Here is a 25,407-nt window from a genome sequence, read left to right as displayed (position 1 = left end):
CCTTGCCATATCCCACACACATCTTTAAGGCTGTATACTAACCTGTAGATCTGTTTTGGGCTGGCTTTTCATCCCAAAGTGAAAATTGTATCATTTGACTATCATGCAACATGGGATGTTACACTCATTAAAAGAGGAAACTGAGTAAGTGAAGGCTTTAAAGAAAGTCAGGTGATGACACAAAGCACACCCCAACGTTTGGTAGGTCATGAGGGTTACATACTTTGAATTGGCAGTTTCTCTTCCAGCGGTCCCAGTTCTCGAGACGCTTAATCACCACATACCCATCATTATCGCTTGTTTCATCTTCATCATCACTACTCATACACAGCTGTCTGACTGGCGCTGGCTTCTTAGTCTCATATTTCTCCTTTGTCGTTGGTTCTCTGTATTTAATTTTGTTAAGTTAGCTATACTATTATCTCTCTCCCTAGAGCTATCCTTGAAGTGAAATATTAGACCATATTCAGCTGGGTTAAAAGCAATCTTAAATTAGTTTCCAAATATTAAGGCTGAATATGTCCAGACATTGTGACTATTCTGCTACATACTGACACAAAACATTTGCTCTCCTCACCCTAGTGAACACTAAAACTTAATCTTGAAGATCCTCCATGCAAATACATTCCATGTAATTACATGACCTGCGAATTAATCTCCCCCATAAAGGGAAAATACTTCTCCCAATTCTGAGAGACAGAAACTGCTACAATCCTATGCTGAGGAACTGCAACAATTGCTGTGTTCTGGGAGAGGGGACTGAACTCAAGTTTAACTCAGCAACTTCAGTATAAATAATCAAGCTACTCATCAATAAAACGACATAAGTCACAAAACCACTTCCTGCCTAACAGTTCAGCTACAACTTTAATACAGGCATTTCACTTAATGGCTGCTTCATTGGAGAGCACAGAACAGATAACATTTCTAGATAAGCAGCTGAGAACATACGAAGTACATCTCAATTCTCTAGATCTGTAACCAGTTTTAACATCTAAAGTAGAAAAACAGTTAATACTTCTCAGTGCAAAATTTGGTGGGATGTTAGACTAGTCATACTATAAGCGCAAATCACTTTCTTTAGTTCCTTCTCTGCAATACTGGTTAAACAAAACTTCTGACTTTTTTTTTCGTCACAACTAATATCCTAGTACTAATTAAAATTATAGTCAACTTGAGGTTTAAAAGAAATACAGTATTTAGAAAATAGTATTTAGAGCAGCTTTGATATATTTTATTTAGATACGTTCTACAAGCCTTGATACTAACAGAGACTGGATTCATTCTCTAAGGCACTGGGCAGAATGCTTTAGCAATTTCTTGGCCTTCTGCAGTTTCAAATAAATGTTGCTCAAATCCACCAGAAAAGGCAAGAAAAAAACCAATAATTAATACACTTAAGAGAATTCCATTATCAATTTTAAAATGTCAACTCACCTTCAACAATCTTGCATCAATACATATGGAAGGGAGAGAAAGAAATACAATTAGACTTTGTTGTGCGCCCCTAGTGTTACATACAAACACCAGCTAAGCACAGAAGTTCCAACAAGCTAAGAATTGTAGGCTATATCTCTTATTTTGATTATGAATATTAAAAGTGGTATATTAAATACTTCTCTGTAAACAACTACGTGGATGCTGATGGTTCTGCTCCCACTGCTCCAATGAGGTAGAAAATAGAGGTAACTTATGAACCACTTGAACCCACTCCTCCCTGCTCCCCCAGTTCAGTTCCATGCTTTAAGGGTTTCAGGTGATTCTTTCCCTTTCTCCTCAAACAGGCCAATTCAGCAGTGATGTCCATAAACACTTCATATTACAGCAGCTGCTGAAGAAAAGAAACCCAATCCCCAACCTGCTCTTGGTGGAATTGGAGCAGGGTAAGCACAGATTTTGTCATTAAGTTCAAGGCTTTTCCTTTGCAAAGGCTCAGAAATAACCCCAGCAAGAAATATTCCCTATGCTATTCCTGTCACTCTGTTTCCGCTAGGCACAGGAGTAGTGGCATCCCAAAACTGAGGGGATAAACAACACTGTCAGCTGGATCAAAGGCTATTCTAGCTTGCAAAAGAGCAGAGAAAAAAAAAAGTTTTTTTAAGTCTTCTTGGAGTATTAACCTGAACTTATTTTATTTCCTCTTCTTTCCCTTGGCTTTATCTTTAAACCACTGACCTATAAGGGTATTAGAAAAAATTCTTCACCAAGAGTTGTCAAGCACCGGAAGGAGTTGCCCAGGGCAGCCCAACAGTATTGGCTTGAAGTCACCATCCCTCGAGGTATTTCCAAGATATGCAGATGTGGTGCTCATGGACATGGCTCAGCTGTGGACTTGGCAGTGCTAGGTGAACGGCTGGACTTGATGACGTTAGAGGCTCTTTCCAAGCTGAACAATTCTATGATTCTATCTTTGATATATCTAGAAAAACTTCAACTATCAACTGCACCTATTTATGTTACACTACTTATGACTGACCTATATAAACTCCAGATTCTGGAGCAAAGTTATTTTATACTACTCTATCACTAACTGCATGTGCACCTCCAGAGCAGCTTCTTTGTTATCTGCAACACAGAACTTTCATGGCCTGACATGTCAGCTCTGAACTTAAAACTTACCCTTAAAGTCAGATTCTATCAGGCAACTGTGAGAAAACTAATTTGTCTACAATATTTAGGCAAGTGCGCTATTCATTACTTACCACAACGGAATCATTGTGAGTTAGATCAACAACTACAGGATCAGAAGATTCACATGTGAGATCTACTACTTCTTCACCAGCTGAAAAATCAAGTTAGAATCAAGGTCAGAGATTGCAGAGGAGAAAAATTGCATGCCACTGTGTAACAGCCTGAGATTCAACCATCTCCTGTTCATCTTCTCTTCAGGAACAAGTCCAACATTTCACTCAAGCTTTACCCTCAGCAATCCATAGAAAGCTTTACCAGCCCTGTTTTCAACAAGATGAAATGCAAAAGAGCAGGTAAGCGCCTCACACAGTTCTGTCAGATGATGACAGCAGCAGACAATTAATCTAACAGGGGAATGTCTATCACACAGAAATATAACATAAATCATATAGGATATAATAGTACTTTGCTCTGCATGTTCCCTTGAGGGATTGGGCACAATTAATGATAAAAAGCTTTCCATATCTTAATCAAACTTGGGAGTTCCTAAATTTAGTTTGGCACCCTGTGTAGTGGCAGCTGCCGTAATTCCCATCTCATCTGAACAGACATGCAGATGTTTGAACAGCTCTTGAGGACCTTTCCTATGCAACTCATCTATCACTAGTGGCAAATGCATTGTAGCTCAGTAACAAACCAAACCAGTTTTCAGTAGGCTTATTGTTTAGCAATGCCATAGTAGGCACTTCCTAAAATCACGATTCCCTTCTTCAGTAAACAGCCTAGAAACTGGCAAAAGCACATGTTCAGCTGGATCCAAATCCTCCAGAAGCATTTTCTGTTCTTATCACTTCAAAATAAAGCTTACCACTTTCCTCAAGTTCTATTGGCTCTGCTTCTGAAGCCATTTCAGCAGTAGAAGCCATGAGCCTGTTTCTTTTCCGAGCTTGCCTAGAATTAACTGTTCCTCCACGACGCTTTCGTTGAGTCTAAGAGAGAACAAAGACTTTTCATCTTCTGTGCAAGCAATATTAACATAGCCCTCAATTTTGCAACACCAGTGAAAGCACACAGGGGTACAGAAAACACTCCTGTAATGGCTGTAATAGTGATCAAAAGGTGGTATGGGTTAATCTTACCTGAATTGATTCCAACAAGGAAAATCATCACCCCAGATCCAGACCTCTTACCAGCTGGCTCACCAAGAAAAAGCTTATCACGATGGTTTGCAAATGAGAAACTAGTTCACAATTTATTAGGTTTTGTTGACATTTGAGTATTTCTATATTACTGCTAGCACCTACAGTGATTAAAAATCTTACTGAACTTACAAGAAGATTCAATATAATTATTGTCCTGTGTATTAGCTAAAATCTTAAACAGTTTGATGAAATACAATGGAAAATGTTTCAAGAATCAGGTTTGCATTGAGTAGCAAAATACTTACTGTGCTCATAATGTTTCTTGATCTAAAACCACTGAAAAATAGGTACAAACACAAAAAAAGTAATGGCAAGGAAGCAACAGCTATAATTTCCTTAGTTTCCTCTAGGTAGCTCACTGATAAAAACTCCAGGATTCTGAAGATCAGAAGACAATATTCTTCCAAACCTATTAAAGAGAAGAGAGAAGGTTACCTGTCTGCAATGCTTGTACTCTCCAATACCACCTGCTCCAAGATTGCTATCCCTGAGCCACCAGTTTCTGCCCAAAGCCAGAGAGGAGGGAAGTCAAGTTCAGTAAGTGAGCCCCAGACACGTGCAGCTGGGCCTGAAGCCTCAAGTCATTCTCACCCATGAACTAAACACCTGAAAAAGTGAGTTTGACAGCAAACAAGAAGACTGTTAAGAAACCTCAGTGACATTGAACTGAAAAGCAACTGAATGATACTCAAGGCAACGTCTGTGGGCAGAAATAAGTGGGAATTTTGTCATAAACGGCCATCTTGAGAGAACCTAAACTCCAGATGAGCAGCTTTCTTCTGTAACCCATGTCCATATTCCAACAACTGGGAGCCAAACAGCTTGAAAGGATTTTAAAGCAAGTGAAGCAGACAAATTTCAGTTTCAAAACACTTGCTGATGTGCAGAAGAATATGAATTCACTATAGCTGCTCTGTTACCTGCACATGTGCATGCCCAGCTACCTGCCAAGGGGGAGGGTGAAAAGCATAAAGACAGCTCTGAGTAGCTGATAGGGTACTGAAGGTCCCATCTTGGAGCCTGGGTGTGGTACAGTTATCACCTGTCCAACACAAAGTCCAAAGCTGGGGCTGGGCACAAGTGGATATGGTGGAGGGACCAGGGAAATAACAACTATGTGTCTTGCGGTGACTGTATGCTCTGGTATCCCCTATCACCTGCTCTGTGCTCGATATGAGTCCTGTATCTTCAAGTTAGAACCGAGGAGGGTGGGGGAAGAAAGTAGTGGAATTATTTTGGCACCTGTATTTAAAAACACAAAGACAAGCATCTTGGTTTCTCCCATCTCTCCATTTTCTTTCTCCAGAGAAAGAGAGCAAGAGAGAGAGAGGAGAGAGTTTTTCCTTGTTTTCTTAGCTAGCTTCTTGTTCATTAGCTGAGGAAATACATTTTTTTCCTGGGACTGTGGCTTTTTCTTCTGGAGCTGTTCAGCTCTTCTCCGGTCCAAAACACCAGAACATCACCTGGGTCCCACCCCTGCCAGTGGACCCACGCCACATCCCAGCTCTGGAGAGAACTGAGCCACACCTACAGAAAGGACTCTGAATCTCCCATTCCCTCAGAGCAGTGATAGATTTTATTACTTAACATTATTCATTCTTTTTTTCATGCCTGTGAGTAATCTGATTGTTAAATTAACAGGTTTTTTTTTTTTTCACTTTCTCCAAAGGAATTCCTTTTGAACCTGGGGGAACCTATGGGGGAGGGGTTGTAAAACCAGCCTTCTATGAGAGGCTCCTAAATTTGTCCAAACCCAGGACATTATGTTAAAGAACTGCTGAACTGTCTCCAGATCTGACTGATTTTTTCCATAAAGACCAGCACACATGCTGTAGCCTACTCCCAGACAGGGAAATGGGAACATGCAGTGGGATGGAACTGGACTGGCAGTCAATCCTAGCCTTTAATTAAAAGGAACCTGACTGATCTTTTTCTGCTTCCACTTACTTAATTTCTTAAATCACTTTCTTAAGTGACCCATTAACACTGAACTGTGACATTATTAAAACAAAACATGCTTTAGAAAAATGCTTACTTTCAATTTTGTACTTATTATGAAACTCGAAGATATATTTATGTATAGGTTTAGAGCAATATATTACACAGTTCATCAATTTTCTTGTATTTTTTCAAAAGCCAAAATCAAAAGTCAATATGCCTTTTTTTTCCCTCCAGTTGAACCACATATGCCAGACTTAATACTGAGTGAGTCCACGGGCACAAGAGATTTAATTTTCAGAATGATTATGTGTAACACCCTCTCCCACTTTTGTTTAGAAATCCAAACTGACATGTTCAATTTTCTGGTAGATAAATACTCTTACGGTGTCACCTGGGATGTTGAAGACTCAGACTACGAGAGAAGGCTGACTGACTACAGTGTCTTGCTCCCTCTATGGCAGGACTCACATTTGCAATCATTTCCATAACATTTTGCGGCCAGGTAATGAGAATTCTCTTTTAACACTTCATCCCACTGTTCTTAAGGTCTAGATTTCATTTCACTTGTTAAGAAAGAAAGCTTCTCTGTGAGTCTTATCGACATTCCTGGGAAGATCTCATTTTAGTCCACTTTACTGAGTTCTGGGATAGGAGACAAGAACTTTTAAAGCCAGAGCATGCCTAATGCTGCAATCATACAAAAACCCAATTATTGAAAAACTGAAACAGAGAGACTGTTCTGTGAGCACATTTTCTAGGTGCTATACAAGTTCCTAGTTCCATATGACTATTAGTCATGAGTTTGGAGGTTTTACAGACCAGGTGAAGAGGAAGGGGAAGGAGGAGACACAGAACAAAGGATGAGCGATGAGGCAAGGGAGAGAACCATCCCCTAAACCTTACATATCTGCTTTTACAAAATATTGCTTGAAGGAAAGTTACCATCTTCATTGACCAGCTACAAATGAAATGAAGAACTACTTAGGTAAACCAGTTTTCTGCACACAGCAAGAGGATGATTAGCAGTAAGCAACACATGAAGTGTATTAAGAAGTGGGCCATTAGATTATTTTTATTTCATCAAGAAAGCCAACAGATATTTTCTTAGATTCTCCTCAGATACTGAATTAGAGAAAACACTTGGATATTAAAAAGCTGGGAAGTGTTTGTTGGTGCACACACCTGACAATTACAAAGAAATGAACTTTACATAAGCTTATGTGCTGGTTTTGCATGGAAGTGACTTTTCCCGAGAAAGTTACAGCAAAACCAATCAGTGACTAGGTTTGAATATTGACATCTGATAAAGCCACTAGAAAGATGATACCTGTGTGAAAACACAGGTTAAAAATTGGAGAAATTCCTGAGAAGTTCTCTTTTCCTTCCGGCCTGGTAAGAGGTAACAAGGGGGCCCAGCTTCCTCCATGCCATAGGGGAGGAGAGGGCGCTGTTCCCGGCAGGATGGGGCCCGAGCGGCTGCTGTAACATCCTGCCCCTAAAGCCACGGCCCCGGGAGGCCCAGCCAGGCCGGGCAGCCTCTGCCAAGGGCCAGCCCCTTTCCCCTCCACCATCGCAGCCCGCAGGACCTGGCAGGGCCGGGCCCTTCCCTCGCCCCGTGAGGGATCATGCAGCTGAGACCAAAGGCAGCTCTGCAGCCGGGCAGGTGGCCCTGCAGCAGCCAGAACCCCGAGATCCTGGCCTAGCCTCACCTAGGTGGTGATTTTACCACCTTCGGCCACTGCCTGGAAGAATCATCATGCCCTCTGCAGGCTGCTAACTCCTTCCTTGCACAGATGAAACCTGTAAAACATTAAATCCTCTCTGAGTGAGAAAAAAGAAAGTGAAGACATGTAGAGACAATATGAAGACATCTAAGTCAGTGGAGGAAGTGTTGAGGCCTAGATGGAAGAGAATGAGAAGATGCCTTGGTTTTAGGCTGAAAATCTTTTGTGAGCTATGGTAATATACTGTAATATGCTAGAGTATCCCTTTAGGTTGTGGAAATATGTATCGGGGAGATGATAAGAGTGTTCAGATTAGAGATATAAGCAAAGGCATTTGTAGTGGACTAAGCAAATACTGAAGTAGCTGTGATCTTATGAGAAGCTTGAATGGAGAGAGAGAGAGATGAGATGAAGATGAGATGATGAAAGTGAAGATGCCTCTAGAAAGGAGAAAAGATCTCTGTTCCTAGAGAGGAAGAAAAACTTTTGCTTTTGGAACCATTCATCCTTAAAATGATACCCCATGAGAACATGGCCCATATGCAGCTGTGGGAAGGCTGTGTAATATGGGAAGGACTTCACAAATGCAGATTTCCGGGTAGCTGCTTTTGTGAGAATTAAAAAGCCACAAGAGAACTGTTCCTTCTTGTTGGGAAGTTACCATAACATATCAAAAGAGACTTCTCTCTCTAAAAGAACTGACAAAAGACTATGTTATAGGTAGTAAACTGAGCAAGGGTTTCAAGTTTGTCTCTATACACTGTCTGGGAGAAAGAAAAGAAGCTGTTGGGGGAGAGGGGAAGTGTTTTAAAGGTTTTATTTTGATTCATGTAGTTTTGTTAATAAACCTGTCTCTATACTCTTTTTAAGTTTTGAGCCTGCAATCGGGTAAATAATTCTAGTAAGCACTCAAACCACTACACATAATTTGGGAAACAGAAATAGGTGAACTTGAAACCACCACACAAATTGGTGTTTCCACCCAGTTTTGACCTGAAACCGTCAAAGATTATTTTAAATTACAAGTTGTCAGAACTGTTTCTAAATAGAATCTTTCAGAACAACAACACTGACATATCTGCATTGCTGAAAGACAGAAAAAAAAAGAGAAGAAAAAAGAAAAAAAGAAAAAAGAAAAAAAGAAAAAAGAAAAAAAAAATAAAAAAACAAAAAAACAAAAAATAAAAAATAAAAAATAAAAAACAAAAAATAAAAAATAAAAAAAGAAAAAAAGAAAAAAAAGAAAAAAGAAAAAAAGAAAAAAGAAAAAAAGAAAAAAGAAAAAAGAAAAAAGAAAAAAGAAAAAAAGAAAAAAGAAAAAAGAAAAAAAGAAAAAAGAAAAAAAGAAAAAAGAAAGAAAAATAAAAGAAAAAAGGAAAAAAGGAAAAAAAGAAAAATGGAAAGAGAAAAAAAGAAAAAAGAAAAAAGAAAGAAAAAAAAAGAAAAAAAATCTAAAAAAGAAAAAAGAAAAAAAGAAAAAAGAAAAAAAGAAAAAAGAAAAAAAGAAAAAAGAAAAAAAGAAAAAAGAAAAAAAGAAAAAAGAAAAAAAGAAAAAAAGAAAAAAAGAAAAAAAGAAAAAAGAGAAAAGAAAAAAGAAAAAAAAGAAAAAAGAAAAAAGAAAAAAAGAAAAAAGAAAAAAGAAAAAAAGAAAAAAGAAGGAAAAAGAGAAAAGTAAAAAGAAGGAAAAAGAGAAAAGTAAAAAGAAGGAAAAAGAGAAAAGTAAAAAGAAGGAAAAAGAAAAAAGTAAAAAGAAGGAAAAAGAAAAAAGTAAAAAGAAGGAAAAAGAAAAAAGTAAAAAGAAGGAAAAAGAAAAAAGTAAAAAGAAGGAAAAAGAAAAAAGTAAAAAGAAGGAAAAAAAGAAAAAAGTAAAAAAGAAGGAAAAAAAGAAAAAAGTAAAAAGAAGGAAAAAGAAAAAAGTAAAAAGAAGGAAAAAAAGAAAAAAGTAAAAAGAAGGAAAAAAAGAAAAAAGTAAAAAGAAGGAAAAAAAAAAAAGAAAAAAGAAGAAAAAAGAAAAAAAGGAAAAAGGAAAAAAAAAGTTCACTGTATTCATCAGGCAGCATGGGTTTGAATGTAAAATACCCAGAAGATTTCACAAAATCTGGTGCTTTTCAGACTTAACACTGAATACAAGCCAGTGCAATGGTTTGCTAGCCAAGTATTTTTAGAAAGGGTTAAATGTTGTTACATCAACACTGTGTTGACTCCAAACAAAAACTTGAACAGATTCTCTTTGGCCATGAGTGACTTAAATGCCAAAGGAGAGCTATAACAGAAAAAAAAATTAAGCCAACCAACCAACCAACTTAAAGTTAAGGTGAAAACTGAAGTAACACACAACAGAAGAAATGTTAAGACCATCCTATTCACTTTAAATACTCACATGCTTCTTTACCCAGATATGAGAAACCAGATTATTGACAGGATTACTGTCATGTCTGTGAACACAGGATTACTGTGAAATGTCTCAGAGGATCTCCTGTCAAGCCTCAACTGCAGTGGAGGACAGAACCACCCGCTGACCTAAGCGATGGAGCACACTGTTGCTATTTAAATGGTTTAATTTTCAGAATCTTAGAACAAGACAATTTGGTTTCTTTATAATTAAAGCAGACAGTACATAAAAGGCACAAATGTTCCAGCTGCCAATGGCTCAAAACCTCTTCAGAGGCTGCTTCTGAAGAATTAAGTTGAAAATAGATACCTACAGGGAAGCTCATCACTGTAAAACTACCTCAAATCATCACAGGTAGGCTTGTCAATATCAACAGGGAGGGTCCTGTTTACTAAGAAAATCAGACTGCTGGAATTTATTAAGACTGTGGAAGAAGTCTTATGATGCAGTAACATTTTTGTTTTGTAAGAACAAACCTTTTCTGTGGGGCTACAGATTTCCACACTGTTGGATTACTTGGGAAACCTAATTGACCATCAACAAAGCAGAGTTTACTTTCTTAGATACACCACAGATCAAGTTTAGTAATGTACAGGAACAGGGTATGTATACACATTGCATGTTAAGAGACACACTCATCTGGCAGAATTCCTTAAAAATCTTCAAAACTGCAGGACCACTAAATTCAATAATGAAGTTTGTTACACTGGCCTGGACAGCCCAAGTTAATCTTAAGGTCTGTAATACTCTTCTTCCAGCAGTCACTAAGAAACCACTCAGCACCAAGACTCCAAGGGGTTGATAATACAAATAATTACTGCGGCAACCTCTCCCCCTCAACCCATAGACATCCAGTGACCTCCCTCACAGCTTTAGCTGCAGTTTTCTGTGAGATTTATAACAAGTCTCACAGCAAGATGCATGCAAACATCAAGGTTAAATTCTAAAATGACCTATTTAAAAAAAAATTAAAAGGCTTTTCTTTGTGTTTAAAGTTAGCAGATCAACTTAGCAAGCCAATAATTACTTATAACTTTTACAGACTTTCTAATGCTTCACTACAGGATTGTACAGTACCAGAAAAGGCCACTCCCCTTCCTGTTGTACACTGAGCTCTGCACATGCAGTTGCTGCTCCTAAGCAGTGTTGATCTCAGAACAAACCGCATTTCAAAGACTAATGTACCAACTTTTTTCTGTACTTTAGAAAAAAGAAGGTGAAGCTATTTAAATTAAGAATGTTTACACTAGGAGCGGTAACTACTGCTATTCATCATTTAAGTCTCTTGTTTTTTCCTCTACAAAAAAGTCAGCATTTTCACCGAGTCCAAGCTGAGCAAATTAAACATGTTTGAATTATCACTCAAATACAATTGATTCTCTAGAATACTGAAAACTTTTCTTGCATCACTCTCAAAACGAAGTCTTGGTCTCCCACATGAATGAAGGCAAATTGCCTGAAGCAAGAGATAGACATTTTCCCCATCTTAGTAACACAAGCAAGACTTAAGTACATATTCATCCTAAACATGACAAATACCCTGAAGTAGCTACTTAAAGAAGCCAACAATGTCCAAAACCCAAACACTGGGAATGTGCAAGGCACAGCTAACACCACCATTATATGTTGAATTTGTCAAAATGAGATATTTGAATGATGCCTTAAGTTATAGTTTTATATTTTTCAGATCCTGTACTCGATTAGTGTGTAACTCTGAACTTCATATAGAGTGTTAGTAAGCTCTCATCACAGTTTGGTCAGACAAAACAATCCTTCCAGGCCTGAAAACCAAGGTCATCATCACAGCCTCAGGACCGAAAAGTATAAACAAAAGTAAATTGGTGGAGCAAAATGGAGGAATGTGACTTCATTACCTGAAGCTGTAATTGGGCAATTAACCCCTGATACGCAAATAGACCAAACTTATATCTGCCAAAAAACCTCATAACTGTTGTTCATCTTGGCTGTAGCCTTTGTGAGACTCTTCCACTGCCCAAGGTGTACCTGTCAAATGCCTTTAATAAATACCCACTTTACTGTCTAACTCTGTCTAATCTCTGCTCTAGGTAGCCAGTCCAAGGCTTCACCATGCCTTTAAGACTGCTTTTCATTTCTACTCCAGATGTCTTTTTGTACCCCTAACAACAGGAAACACTGTATCGAAGATGTATCTACATAACTACATTTTTGTCTTCAAAAGATGCACATACCAAGCATTAAGTGCCAGTCTCAATTTATTTTTACCATGAAGAACACTAATCTTTCACTCTTTTAAATTTTCCTACCCTGTATTTTCAGTACTTTAAAAGATGCTCTGATTTTCTGAAATGCACTACACCAACCTGAGTGAAAAAAGAAACTGAGTCTGTTGCCCAAATTAGGTAAAACCTTCCCATACCAAAAGACTTTGGTGAGAGGCATCATAAAAAGAGTAAAGATGAGAGAGAACCAGCTTATAAACAGAGATACACCAGTCTGTGTGCTCTAAGCAGGCAGCTACATCTACAGACAAATATGACATGTTCATGAATAACCTAGAAGACCCAAAACAGTTCCAAAAACAACCAAGAAATCCCCCAAACATACCCACAGAACAAAACAACACACAAAACCTTTTCATGGGCCATATGCCCCATTCCAGACAGCAAAGAAAAATTGATACTGGCCAGAAGAAAAGGTCATTGCTCTTACTTGCACAAGTTTCTCCGAGACACGCCACAACTCCCTTTCGACAGTCCCAAAAACCAAATACAGAAGAAAGAAAGAAAAAAAAAAAAAAACCCACCAAAACTAGTTGAGTCTTTCCACATCCTGTAATGAAGTGCAGGTGCGGGCTGAGGTAGGCGAGGAACATTCCCCCCACTCCTGCTGTCACACAAAATGGGAGGGCAGAGCGACAACTTCATGCAGCTACATCCACCGAGCCCCGGCTGTTCCTCCGGAGAAGAACAGACCCGCCTTCCCTGGAAGACGGGGCAGGAGCGGCGGTAACCCCGCCGTGCCCGCACCTCGGCGCGGAGGCCGCCCACCGGCCAGGGCAGGGCAGAAGCGGCGGGGCCGTCCCCGAACCCGGCGGCGGCGGAGCCGGCCCCGGAGCACCCGGACGGGCACCCGGACGGGCCGGGGAGGGCGGACCCGCCACGCGGCTTTCGGCGGGGGCTGCGGGCGAGCCCCTCAGACAAGGGCCGCACCCGGGGAAGGGGCGCGGGCACCGTCCTCAGGCCGGAGCGGGGCCGGCGCCGGCCCAGCCCCGCGCACTGGTAGGAACGGCCGCATCTTCTCCGCTCCCCCCACTACGGCCGGGAACGGCTGCTTTCCCTTCCGCTTCCCCCTCCCTTTCTCCTTCCCTTCCCGTTCCCCTCCCTCACCTGTCGCCCCAAACCCTGGGGCAAGCGGGAGGGACGGACCCGCTAGCGCCGCTCCCCCCCGGCCGAGCCCCCGGCCCGCCGCGCTCACCTCAGAGCCGGCCGGCAGCGGCGCACGGCAGCGCCCGCCCCACATGCTCACCATTGGCGGAGCCGCGGCCCTGCGCTCGCCGAGTGGTCGATGCGCACGTCAATCAGGGAGAGGGTAGACGGGTGGCCCCACCTCCTCTGTTGCCGCGGGGCGCGCTGGGAGTTGTAGTTCTGCACGGGCCGTGGGGCCTGTGCGGGGTTGTCGGGGCCCGCTGAGTTCTCTCGCCGCCCCTCGGGAAAGATCTCCTGGTCCTCGGGTTAGTTCGGGCCTGACAGATCCTGAAAGGGCCGGCCGAACCCAGAACGTGCTTTTGCTGTGTTCTGCGGAGCTGTTGTACCTGGAGATAGTATGTGTGAGCTTTGGAGTTGTGTTCCTCGCCCCACCCCCTCCGCCGTCTTCTGGGAACGTTTCACAGGATCTCGTTCACGGGATCACGTTCCACAGAATCGTGGAATCAATTAGGTCGGGAAAGACTTTGAGATCATCAAGTCCAACCAATGACTGAACACCACTGTGTCGACCAGAGTGTTATAAACTACTCATGCAGAAGGAACAGTTAATGGTGGTTACTGCGCCCTGTAACAGGCCAAGTCGACCCCATCCAGTTCCTTTAGAACATTCTGCAGCTTTTGGGCGAAAACCAGCGCCTTTTGTGGCAGACCACCAGGGGTTCCTAAAGATCCTGAAGAGGCCTCTTTGAGGCTCACTAGGCAAACCCAGGCAACTTCATATCTAATACTTCTCTGACTAATGTGTATAGCACAATATAAGGAAGCTATGAAACTAATAGAGGATGTGTAAAGGAGGGTGACAGTGGGAGGGTGAAGATGGTGAAGTGTCTTGAGGAGAAGCCTTCTGAGGGGCAGCAGAGGGCACTTGGTCTGTTCAGTCTGGAGAAGAGGAGCCTGAGAAGACAGAGACCTCAGTGCAGTTACAACTTCCTTGTGAGGGGAAGAAGAGGGGCTGACACTGATTTCTGCTCTTTGGTGAGTGACAGGACCCAAGGGAAGTTGTGTCAGGGGAGCTTTAGGTTCTTCACCCTGAGGGTGGCTGGGCAATGAACAGGCTTCCCAGGGAAGTGGTCACAGCCCCAAGCCTGACAAGAGAGTTCAAGGAGTGTTTGGACAATGCTCTCAGGACATGATGTTGGGGATGGTGCTGTGCAGGGCCAGGAGGTGGGCTCAATGATCTTTGTGTGTTCCTTCCAACTCAGCATATTCTGTGACTCTGTGATCCCTGGCTAGTTAACACACATATCTTCATCCAGGCATGCACATTAGGCCAAGTTACCCCCCTGTGCATCCAGTGCTGTGATAAAGTAATGCTTGCTTCTTAACACTGTATTGGTGTTAAGGAGTTTTATTCTCAATTTTCTCTGACAAGACCATGGCCATGTCCAGTTTTTCCTTAAACACACCCAGGGATGGTGACTCCACCACCTCCCTGGGCAATCCATTCCAATATCTAATCACCCTTTCTGTGAAGAAATTGTTTTTCTCAGTGTGTTTCCAAAAAGCAAAAAACTGATCAAAATTCATCTGAGCTGTCAGTGTGGGAGATTGTTAGCTCTTACACATGGAATAATTACTCCAGATCCAATGTCTAACTCATTAACACTTGAAGAAATGTTTCAAGGCCTTCACTTCACTATCAAAAAGGGTTTCACTCAACAGTTTTACCTTCTTGCAATAAGCAGCTGTTCTTCTCTGAATTCTTACTGCCCTGTGTCTCGCAATTGGGCTATTGGTAGATGAACTGGTAATTTTCCCTAGTGATTTGTCTTCCCTTCTCCTCTTCTGGGTGAGGAGTGCTGGAGATCTGTACTAGGTATTTTTTTCCCTGCCATCCCAACATAACCATCTCTGTGTCTTTAATTTCATTTAAGTAATAAAAGACCGTGTTCTCTAGGGCAGTTTTGATTACCTGGCATGGCAGTCACTGAGTGTGAGCTTTCCCTCGTTCCTGAGGCAGATGTAGAACAGGGAGCCAAATGCCACCAGCAGTGACTGTATTACCTGAGTGGGGAGCACCCTTTGTCCAGTGCCTGTCACATGGCAAAACCCCTTGGTCTTCCTCAGGTAATCTGGGCTTTGTTACACTTCCTTACACCATAGTGGCATGTGAAGGCTTCTGTAGTTTAGCTGTTTGTGCTGAAATGAGAGACCTCTGGAATTTGCATCTTCCGGCACTATAAATATTTCCTTATGAGTCTGTCACTGTGATCAGACGGGTGCAACCTCTGATTTTGTTACTCTGTTTTGATGGATGATTTCAGAGTCAGCCTTGTTCACTCAGGATCCTCTTCGTGGCTGCAAATGGTGTAACAAACGTGTAAATGAATGAATCATGAATTATTCATCCACCTGCGTTTCCGTGAAGCAAGTGTAGAGGCATTGCTCCCTCAATTATGTGTGTGGCTGCACTAGGTGGTGGATGGCCCCTGCCACAGGCACCAGCTGAGACAGCAAGTCTCAGTGAGCTGTGTGGCTTCACTGCATTGCTTACCTCAGGTTTCCATGTACCACACAGGAATACTAGAGAATGTGCTCTGGAAGCCAGGGGCAGAGTGGTTCTGGATAGGATCTGCTGTGGCCATCATCAAGTTATACGCATTTGTCAGGAGCAAGGTGGTATTTTTTTACGTTGCAAGGCCTGCCATCACTGAAAAATTAATAGGCTATATTGATACAAAAATACCAGTATAGAAATATATTAGAATTCCCTTCAAAACTCATTCTTCTACAGTCCTCAAAATGATGATTCTGAAGATGACTATGCATCAGATCCCAGAGTAGCAGTAGGGCTGCTTGTGACCTCTGAAGGCAAAAAGTCCACAGCTGGATTATTGAGATTCCTCTATTCCTCAGTCCTTTCATATGAGAGCAAAGAAAATATAGAGAAGGAAATAATTCTGAATCAGCTTGATTTGAATTCAGTAAGAATTTTGAAAACTTTGTCCAAAATCAAAGGTCAAGAAGCCTGCAGTGTGATGGGGTTTTGAAATTTCCACGACCTCCATATCTCCTTAATGATGTGTTGGTTTGTTGTTGTTTTGTTTGTTTGTTTGTTTTAATTCTTACGAAAAAGTTTAAGAACTGTTCAGCCATGCAATATCCTAGACCACGAGTGTCAGCTGTTAATTGCCAGCTTCTGGAAAATCAAGGTCTTAGAGTTACCAATTAACTTTGTTGCTCTGGAATACAGTGCAAAAGAATGCTGAACAACCACAAAGAAAGACAAACTCCCTGCCACCAAGGGTTTGTCATTTAAAGATATACAGTACTGTACTGGACCTAGCATAATAGTTCCCTTTTCTATGTAGGTCTACTTCTATTATTCCTTCTTTTCACTCTCCTGTGTTCCTTAGCTCCTGCTATGGAGCATGAGCCCTACCTGCATTGCCTTTGTGGACTACAAGAGCATTTACTTGGAGTGAAAAATACAGCACATTTTATCAACTTGTGGGTTGTGGAAGTGATCTTCACAGCTAGATGGCAATAAAAGAATTCCATTAGACCTCCTTCAATAAAAAGTGAGAAACGCAATGTTGTGAGAGCATTAGAAGCAGCTGCTGAACTCTAATGTCAGTGACAGTCTCCTTCAATTTAAATATTTGCAATAGCCATAATTAAACACTTAGTTACTGGCATTGAGTTAAAATAGAAATACATTACATAGTCTTACTGCTGGGCAGATTTTAATTCTGATTTATATCATCCTTGGCTCTGTGCCTGGATAAGTTTTGTGATTTAAACGCTGCTTTACACAGTACAAAAATTTTCAGAGGGCAAATTATCTTCTAGGTGAGTAAAAGAATTTTTACTTTCTCTGGAAGCAGAAAAAGTCAAAGAGATCAGTCTTATGTTCTCCTTTTACTGTTTAAAGACTGAAAAAATTTACGTCTGCAAATAGAGGGAAGGTCTGCCTGGGTCACTGAATCTAGACTCTGACTTCTGGAGGCTTTCACATCATCTAAACCTTCTAAACAGTTTTTCCCGCATCCACTAGAACCATGTTGAAACTGACAATCCTCTTACATAATTACTGTCATCTAAGAAGACAGGTTAGGAACTTGGGCAGACCATGCCTTCTGAAAAGATGCATAATGTAAACAAATATTCCTTGGGGTTTGCCCTTATTTTGGAAAAATGAGTGTAGCAAATCATGACATAGTATACAAAACCAGAAATACTTGGTCTTGACATTGTTACACAGATATTTGCCATTATGTTGTAGGAGCTCTGATGATAAAGTTTCAGTTTCTTAAAGCTTTTGATTCTAGCAGTGTTGTGGTTTTGAAAACAAACCAAGTAAGAGGCTCTAAGTCAGAAATAAAATTTAATGAGAAGAAAAGGAAAATAAAATAGAATAAAATAAAAATAAATACAAAAAGAAAAACCACTGACAGAGTCAGAATACAACCTGATCCAGGGTGATGGAAACAGTCCAGACGAGGTGGTCTTCCTGAAACAGAAATCTTGTAGAAAGGTCTGGTAGCTCCGGTCCTCTGGGAATCCAGTGGGTGAGGGCTGCTTCTACTGTCCCAAATCCCAGCTTATATCCAGGTGAGAATGCTTGGCTCTTCCCCATGGGCGGAGCATCTCACAATGGGATGATGAGTCATGGAAGAGGGCCTTGATGGCCCATTAACTGAAGATGGTGATAGAATACATCCTAAACTACAACCCAGGACAAGCAGAAAAAAAAAAAAACATTATAGAATTAATCATTACATCATTATAAAAAACCATAAAAAATTAAATTTTATTACAACCCCCGAACAGGTTTTTATTCTATTGTGCCTATAAGACTCACATTTTTCTAATCACACTGTAAAGGTCATATAAAGACTAAAACTCAACCTTGTAGTAAATAGGTAAATCAGATATTTCCAGCAGGCCTGAATTTGTTTCAAATGTATTTTTATTTTAAGTCAGAGCGCAGTACACAGGCTTTGGCTCCACTTCTCGCTGCTGCAATGAGCTCCCTTTTCTGAGCTGCTTCTCTGTCCATGAAGCCATGCTGAAGGATTCTGAACTGTCTTTCCCGACTCTCTTCCAATTTTTTCCAGTGGTTCCATTGCAAAGAATCCTGCAGGAAAGACAGAGATGATCAGACTGCAGGTGATACAGTGGTTCTCTTTAGAGAATACCCTGAATTTCTATTTGATAATCCTGCTGGCTGACAACATGGTTTGTTTGCTAACATGATTGGGAAACTTGTTAACATTAAACTTGGCACGACAAACAGAAAAGTAAGTGGACCGGGCTGCCCAGTATAAGATGACTTAAACATTGCTGCAACTCTCCACGAAACCATGGGAATGATAAACAGTAATCTGCCTCAGGTGGGAGAGGGGTGAGCATCCCAGTAATGCTGTGTGATAGGAAACTGGGAAAGACAAGAGTTGGAGATGGGGTAAGATGCTGTCTTGATGGGATGGCTGTGTGGTGGTAAGAGTGGGAAGGCAGGTGTTGAATGGATGAGCCCTGCTGTGTGACAGCAGAACGTGTGAAAAGAAGGTGAGGTCAAGGCCACAGCTGAAGAAATTGTGCCTAGGCAGGAGGCAGGGTGTTGCTATTGCCAGCCATGTATGACACCATCTGCCTCTGCCCCCTTGCCAGTGCTGGCAGTTGAGCAAAGGTCTGTGAACAGCAGGTCTATTGCAGAGCTTTTTTCCTTATGTAATAACCAGACCTTGCTTGACACGATTCTGGTTTTCTGGGGGATAATCTTCAAGAGTCCTGCTTGCTTTTTACGCTCCATTGTTTTTTCTACAATCTTCTTCTGCAGGTTTAAAATGCGTTCATCTTTCGTGGGCCTTTCACCAGACTGGGACTTTTTCTTTTCTTCTTGCCTGAAAAGTCAAAAAGAAACAATGAGAAGGTAAAATAATATTATCCCAAAGAATAAATCCATCTGAGCACATATTACCTTGGTAATAATGAATTTGCTCTTGCTTCTGAGAACCAGTTAGACTCAAAAGAGATTTAAATTATATAACTTGCATGTGGTACTCACGATTTGCCTTTTATTGTTTACAGAACAGCATTACTAAACCACATAGAATAATTTTTTTCCCACAGGATACCGTGATGGCAGTATCTGAAGTATTTCAAGCCTGACATGACATTCTTGAGAGAAAAAACCACATGCAAAACCTGGGATAATACTGCAGCTCTTTGCTTGTGTGAACTATGCAGTTTGCCTTATGTGATCATTAGTATTCATCTTGATTGCTTTATTTCTTGGCAAATAAAAGATTTTTTTTTTCTGTGTAATAATGCCCAGATACAGAATCAATGGGATGGTGATGTATTAATTAAGGTTAGTTGCTCTGTGTGAGCATAAATTGATAGCGGCATGTACAGCATAAAAGTAAGGCATACCAGAGATGTTATTGGATAGTATTCCTTTCTTCCCTCTTTTATTGTAGTTACTTTTCTGTCCCCTGGAATTTACAGTTTGTCTGGTTTTACGTACTTTTACCCAATTGGCCCAATTTACTCACAACTTACCCATGTAGGTTACACCATGTTACAGAGTGACTCAATATCTAACTTTCTATTTTGTTCAACATTGCCCTCAAATTTAACGTAGTAAGATCAAATCATAGAGTTAATATTATGTCATCAGTAGCTGTGATTCTCTGGCTAAATTCAGAGCTAAAGGAAGTGTCAGATCTTCCAAGGAATGTACGCAATTGTACAGCCATATTAAATCTGCTAGGTGCAGCTGGCAACGGATAGTTTTATAAAATGTCTTTTTATGTTGCAGTGGTGCAACATTACAATTGTTTTTATTTGGAAACCAAATAAAGGCTCCAAGAGCAGAGTGCACCAGGGCACTGTCCGGCTGATTCTGTAGCTGTCATTCTGTTAGTGGCAGGACTAGTTCCACAAACAAGTTGCCTTTTGAAAAAGTTTTATAACTGAACTCTTTCCTTATATCTAGGGTGTTTTCAGTATAAGACACACTTCTCAAGAAGCTGGCAGATGGGGGACAAGGAAGTTCCTTTTCCTGCTAAACCCACCAATTTGCCTTTAAAAAGTGTCTGTGTCAAGAATCCAAGGATCCAAACACTTCTTTTGTCTTGGGAGTGATGGCTTTTGCTTTAGCTCTGCTTGTAGGAAACTCTCTGTGACAGCAAGTTTTCTTCAGTGCAGCCATTCCAGAATAGAGGTCCCCAAATCTTTAGGAACTGGATGAAGGGGAAGTATGACCTCTGTTACATTCTGAAATGTGACTGTAAACTCTAAGGAACAGAGTTAAGCTGGGCTTCTCATTTTCAATTGATTTCCTGAGATACTTCCTGAACCCCTCTGCTCCATGTGTCCTGCTATCTGGTTAGGATAACAATTCCTTATCCTCTTTAAGACTGTGATATACTCTGCTACACTGAGATTAATTTCTAACACTATATTGTGAATCTAAAAACTGTTGTAATTGAAGACATGGTTTATTTCCATTTGCACTGTATCAAGGCATTGTATTCCAAAGGATATAGGAGAATAGAACAGTAAGGTTTTAAGTAAATACTTGATGATTAAATCTTGTCAGTGAGAATAAGCAACAAAATCTTTCCTTACATGCAAATTCAGATTCTTGTAAATACAATTAAAGGAAATATAGCAAGAAGTTTAACATCAGGAAGCAGCAGCAGCTGCTCCTATATTAACATTGTAAACAGTTGCTTATTTCCACAGTAATGTTCATTCCCCTTCTACATGTAGTCTTGTGCCAGCCATCTATGCTATTCCAAAAAGCTGCCAATCCCATAGATTTTCAAATGTCACACCATACCATAACAGAAACTCTAAGAGAGGAAGGAATGGGAAAAAAAATTAAAATTCTGATTTTCTGTTGTCTGTTGAGAACTTTGAGGGCTCAGGATAGAATAACCTCTTATGATCTATCACCTTATATCATGCATTTCTTAAGGAAGTAGGGTAACAGCCAGTCAGAATGGGCTAGTACACAGAAAAATCCTCTCCAGATCAACAGAAAAGCAGGTGATAATTCAAGAAAATTCTCCTCAGCTATATTTAAAAAATGGGGAATTTGAAGATTTGCACAGAGATATCCTCTTGTTATCTATATTTGCCTCTTCATTCACATCTTCAAACTCCAGCTTTGCATCAAAAGTATAAAGAGATAGATTTCTGACAGCTCTTAACTGACTCAATACTTGTAGGAGGTTGAGTAAAAATGACCACTTGACCATTCTAGGCACCAAAATATCAAGTAGTTAGGACTGTATTTATACGCTTACCTTACAAAATGGAGTCTTCTGCAAAAACACAATTTTTTTTTTAAGAGCAGATTTGCTTTTAGTGCAAATAATATTTTAAAGAATTTCTTGTAGCCTCAGTGAGTAGGGCTGTCTGTACTTCACAGTACCTTGCCTCTTTTTGCCCTGCACCATACAATTCCAAGTTACTACAGTTAGCAAAGTGAATGTATCTGTTAACAATTCACTATTAAGGCAGTCACTATTTTGACATTTAAGAACACTACACTACTAGACTGATTACTGTTTTGTACTAATGTGAACGATTTAAGCACTCAAAATCTGACTCCCTTCCAAAACAATTAACTTATTAAGCACCTAATTTTAGGTGGGGAAATGAGGGTTATTCATAACAGTGTTTTCCTCATTTGAAGTAAAAGTTTTGAAGCTGCATAATCAAAGTTCAGTCACTGAATCACAGAATGGTTGAGTCTGGAAGGGATCTCTGGGGGTCATCTTGATCACCCCATCTACTTAAGCAGAGCCACCTTGAGCTGCTTGGCTGGATCTGTGTCCAGATGGCTTTTGAGCATCTCCAAGGATGGAGACCATACAACCTCTCTGGACAGCCTGTGCCAGTGCTTGGTCATCTTTGCAGCAAAAAATGTTTCCTGATGTTCCTCTTGTCCTCTCAGTGGCCACCATTGAGAAAAGCCTGGCTTTGTTTTTGTTTTTTTTTTTACAGCTTCTCTTCACATCTTCATGTTTCTGATCCATCATTACTGATAAATTACCCCCTTCTGTTGCAATGATAGTGAAGAATGCATTACTTCCTCCTCCTTCTCCTGCTCTGGCTGCCTTCACACTAAGCCCACCCTTCCCCACCTCAGGCCAAGAGAGAGGGGCTGCCCTTCTCTCAGTGTATGTGGTCAGTGTGGTCAGGGAGGAATTTGAGCACTGGCAGTGGCAGGGAGAGAAAGGAGTGCTCTGCCATCTTGACAAACACATCATCATTTGTAATCCAGTGCTGGGAGCCCAGCGTGGTACGTCATTACCACAGTGTGAGAGAGGGACATAGGGAAGTTTTGAGTCATTGGGAGTCTGTACATCTTCCTCATGTACAAGGAAGTCAGGGAGGAATAGTGCTGCTCTCCTCTGACAGCTTTAAACCAAGTGAATGGTGAGAGCTCGTAGTCCCAGACTTTGAATCCAACACGAAGTAACTCTCCTGCCAAACCACAAATAATGTGGATGGAGGGAGCCTCCAACCAACTGGTTTGAACTGCTGTGTGATTCTTGGAGCATTAGATTGATTGCAGTGGTAGATGTTCCTCACTGGAATGAAAGGGAGTTGTATCTCAAGTACACAGGCATGTAACTTGAGTACATTAATATGTATTCAAACACATACAAATCAGCTGGTGCTCGAGTTTGAAAGCTGAGAACAGAATTGCTTGTCCACTTCAAATGACAGTGCTGATTTTCAAACTGTGTGAAATTGTAGCAATTAAAGGGATGTGCCCTGCATATATACCATCCTGCACTCACAAAGCACTCACAAAGCTACTGCTGTGATAGATGTCACAGCTTGCAGTCTATTAAAGGCCAATGTCTCTGTAATTTTTCATGTTCCATTTCTTATTTTGTTTAATATAGCTCATTATATGCTTGCACAATGTGCTTCTTTTGTGTTGATGTATGTCTGTAAATGATATTGAAAGGAACCTGGTAGGGTCCCGATTAAACTCTAGCTGTCACTAAAGCAGGTTTGCTTAGCAGAGTTTAGCTGCCATGCTTTAGCTGAATAGCAGTAGCCTTCAACATAATGCAATTTAAGATATAACACATAATTTTATATTGATGCATAACTTATGAGGACCATTGCTAAGATTTGCTATTCTATCCCTATAATGATGAATCAATTCTGTAAACATAAAAATTAGCTTTTTGTATTTCCCGTGCAACATATCAAGAATAGAACCCAAACAATTAATCACTCACACTGATTTGGGAGGTATTTCAGGATTCAAGATCTGCACATAAGGTTTAATACACAAAGCTCATAGTTTGTACAGAGAGAAATAAAAACTGCATGAAAGTGTCTAGCATGTGTAAATGCCATGGCCACTATGCTATATTTCTGTATTAACAGAAATAACACCAGAGATTTGAATTCTGTATGAAAATGCATGAACTACACTCCCAAAGAACAACATTTTTGCTATACTATAATGATGCCTTTTTATAGGAGTTACTTACAAGTTACATACATAAATTGCCTAGGAACCATGAAAGGAAAATATCTTCTAGCATCTATAATGAAACATTATATTTCTTTATTTAGAAAGCAAACAGGGCTCCATTAAAATTACTGTATAACTTACCAAGAATCTGACCAGATTGACTGATTGATTCAGAGGCTTGAAATTTAGTGTATAATTTAATTTGGATTCTACTATCTTTGGCATGCTGGTCTGTTCTAAAAAACAGTTCAAATCACAGAACAAAAAGTGAATCAAAGCTTCTCATTCAAGCACAGCTTATTTTGGGATCCGAACAATTTTAGCTCTGAATTAAGCCTAAGAGTCTAGTTTAAAGGAACCCAGCCCTATGCAAAATTCACACACAACACATCTAGCAGAACAGATGATGCTTTAAGCAGGTGCTAGTGAAACAGGTTTTATGTAGTACACAAGTTCTTAATGCTTAGTTTGCATGTCTAGTGGATAGCAGTTGCTTGAGTTGTTCCCACAGGCTTTCACAACAATGAGTTTTAGCAACGAGAGTACATTTCCAGCTCCAACTCCATTTCAGGTTCTTAAGTCTTAAAATCTTTTCTTTATACATACCATAGAAAAGAAGGTCACTGATCTGTGCAGTCAGTCCACTGCACCTGCAGTTATTGATTCATTAAATACATTAAACTATCTTCTCAAGTACTAACACAGTAAAACCCCAGTCTTTGGAGATTAACTATCAGCAACAAACTATATTAGAGCTGAGTGAAAACTAAAGGAATACATCAATACTGCCTTCTGTAACTGAGATGTAGAACTGGATGATAAATGACTAACATGAATTGAATTCTGAGAAGCCACCTTTGACAATAAATGTGAATCCAAGACATGTCTGAAAACATGTGTTTGTAGCCCGGTAGAACAGGTCTTCTGAATGTCAGCCTGAACATCAGTTTGCAAAATAAATATGGGCAAGACAAGGACTTACCTCTCAAAGCCACAAAAGGGAAAAGATGAAAGACAATTTGAAAGAAAACAGTGGAAAATATTTAAGATGTAGTAAAAGTTGTCTAAGATTAAGAGGTGTGCCATGTTGTATATTTTTACACAGGTTTTCTTCTTCTCAGCTTTATTTGTAAATAACTTTAACTTAGATTTTAAAACCTTTGTGGAAGGGACCTGTCTTCTGCATATCTGAAGCATCTGTGATGGTTATGGGTCCTTTATGACAATGATTAATAAATATGATATTTAACAATAAATATTAATAATGAATGCAGAATTTGATCAGAGAGTCGGTAAGCAAAGAATTTCCTTTTTGATCTAATGCTATAATGTATTTAATTTCTAACTTATTGTTGCTATCAAAAAAATCTTCATCTTAAAATATTTTTAACTTCTAGAATAAGATCTTCCTTTTCACATTACAGATGATATTCAAGGAAGAAAACTACAGCCATAATATTGGTTTAGATGAGACTGAGAAACAACTTTAAGTGGCAAGCTAGAATGATTCTAATAACATCAAATTAGTTCTGATTAGCTGAAAAGGAAGAGAAGAAAGGCAAAATTTCTTTCTAAATATATATTATTG

The 25,407-nt window shown here is 40.1% G+C and overlaps 2 protein-coding genes across 3 annotated transcripts in view; both read right to left on the bottom strand.

The window, feature by feature from the left end:
• Positions 1–249: 249 nt before the first annotated feature.
• RNF4 (ring finger protein 4) lies at positions 250–12,873 on the bottom strand. 2 transcript variants are annotated; one of them, XM_066317391.1, is made up of 6 exons: positions 12,582–12,873; positions 4,079–4,242; positions 3,500–3,620; positions 2,703–2,782; positions 1,438–1,447; positions 250–386 (listed from the first exon to the last, which is right to left on the bottom strand). In XM_066317391.1, the coding sequence occupies exons 1-6, from the start codon at positions 12,742–12,744 to the stop codon at positions 322–324; spliced, it is 603 nt and encodes a 200-aa protein (XP_066173488.1). In that variant the 5' UTR covers positions 12,745–12,873; the 3' UTR covers positions 250–321. The 2 variants fall into 2 exon arrangements, with proteins under 2 accessions (XP_066173488.1, XP_066173489.1); XM_066317392.1 differs by lacking the exon at positions 1,438–1,447 and having other exon boundaries at positions 277–386.
• A 5,186-nt stretch (positions 12,874–18,059) lies between these two features.
• Positions 18,060–25,407, bottom strand: part of CFAP99 (cilia and flagella associated protein 99) — a 54,908-nt gene continuing 47,560 nt past the window's right edge. The window contains exons 15-16 of the mRNA XM_066317390.1: positions 19,044–19,203; positions 18,060–18,437 (exon numbers count right to left, since the gene is read on the bottom strand). Coding sequence (XP_066173487.1) covers positions 18,270–18,437; positions 19,044–19,203 — 328 coding nt within the window. The 3' untranslated portion in view covers positions 18,060–18,269. The remainder of the gene's footprint in view (positions 18,438–19,043; positions 19,204–25,407) is intronic.

This window comes from Sylvia atricapilla, chromosome 4 (genome assembly GCF_009819655.1).
Source record: "Sylvia atricapilla isolate bSylAtr1 chromosome 4, bSylAtr1.pri, whole genome shotgun sequence".
Taxonomy (NCBI): Eukaryota; Metazoa; Chordata; class Aves; order Passeriformes; family Sylviidae; genus Sylvia; species Sylvia atricapilla.
Note: the sequence above shows the minus strand (reverse complement) of the source record. Positions and strands in the feature narration are given on the sequence as shown.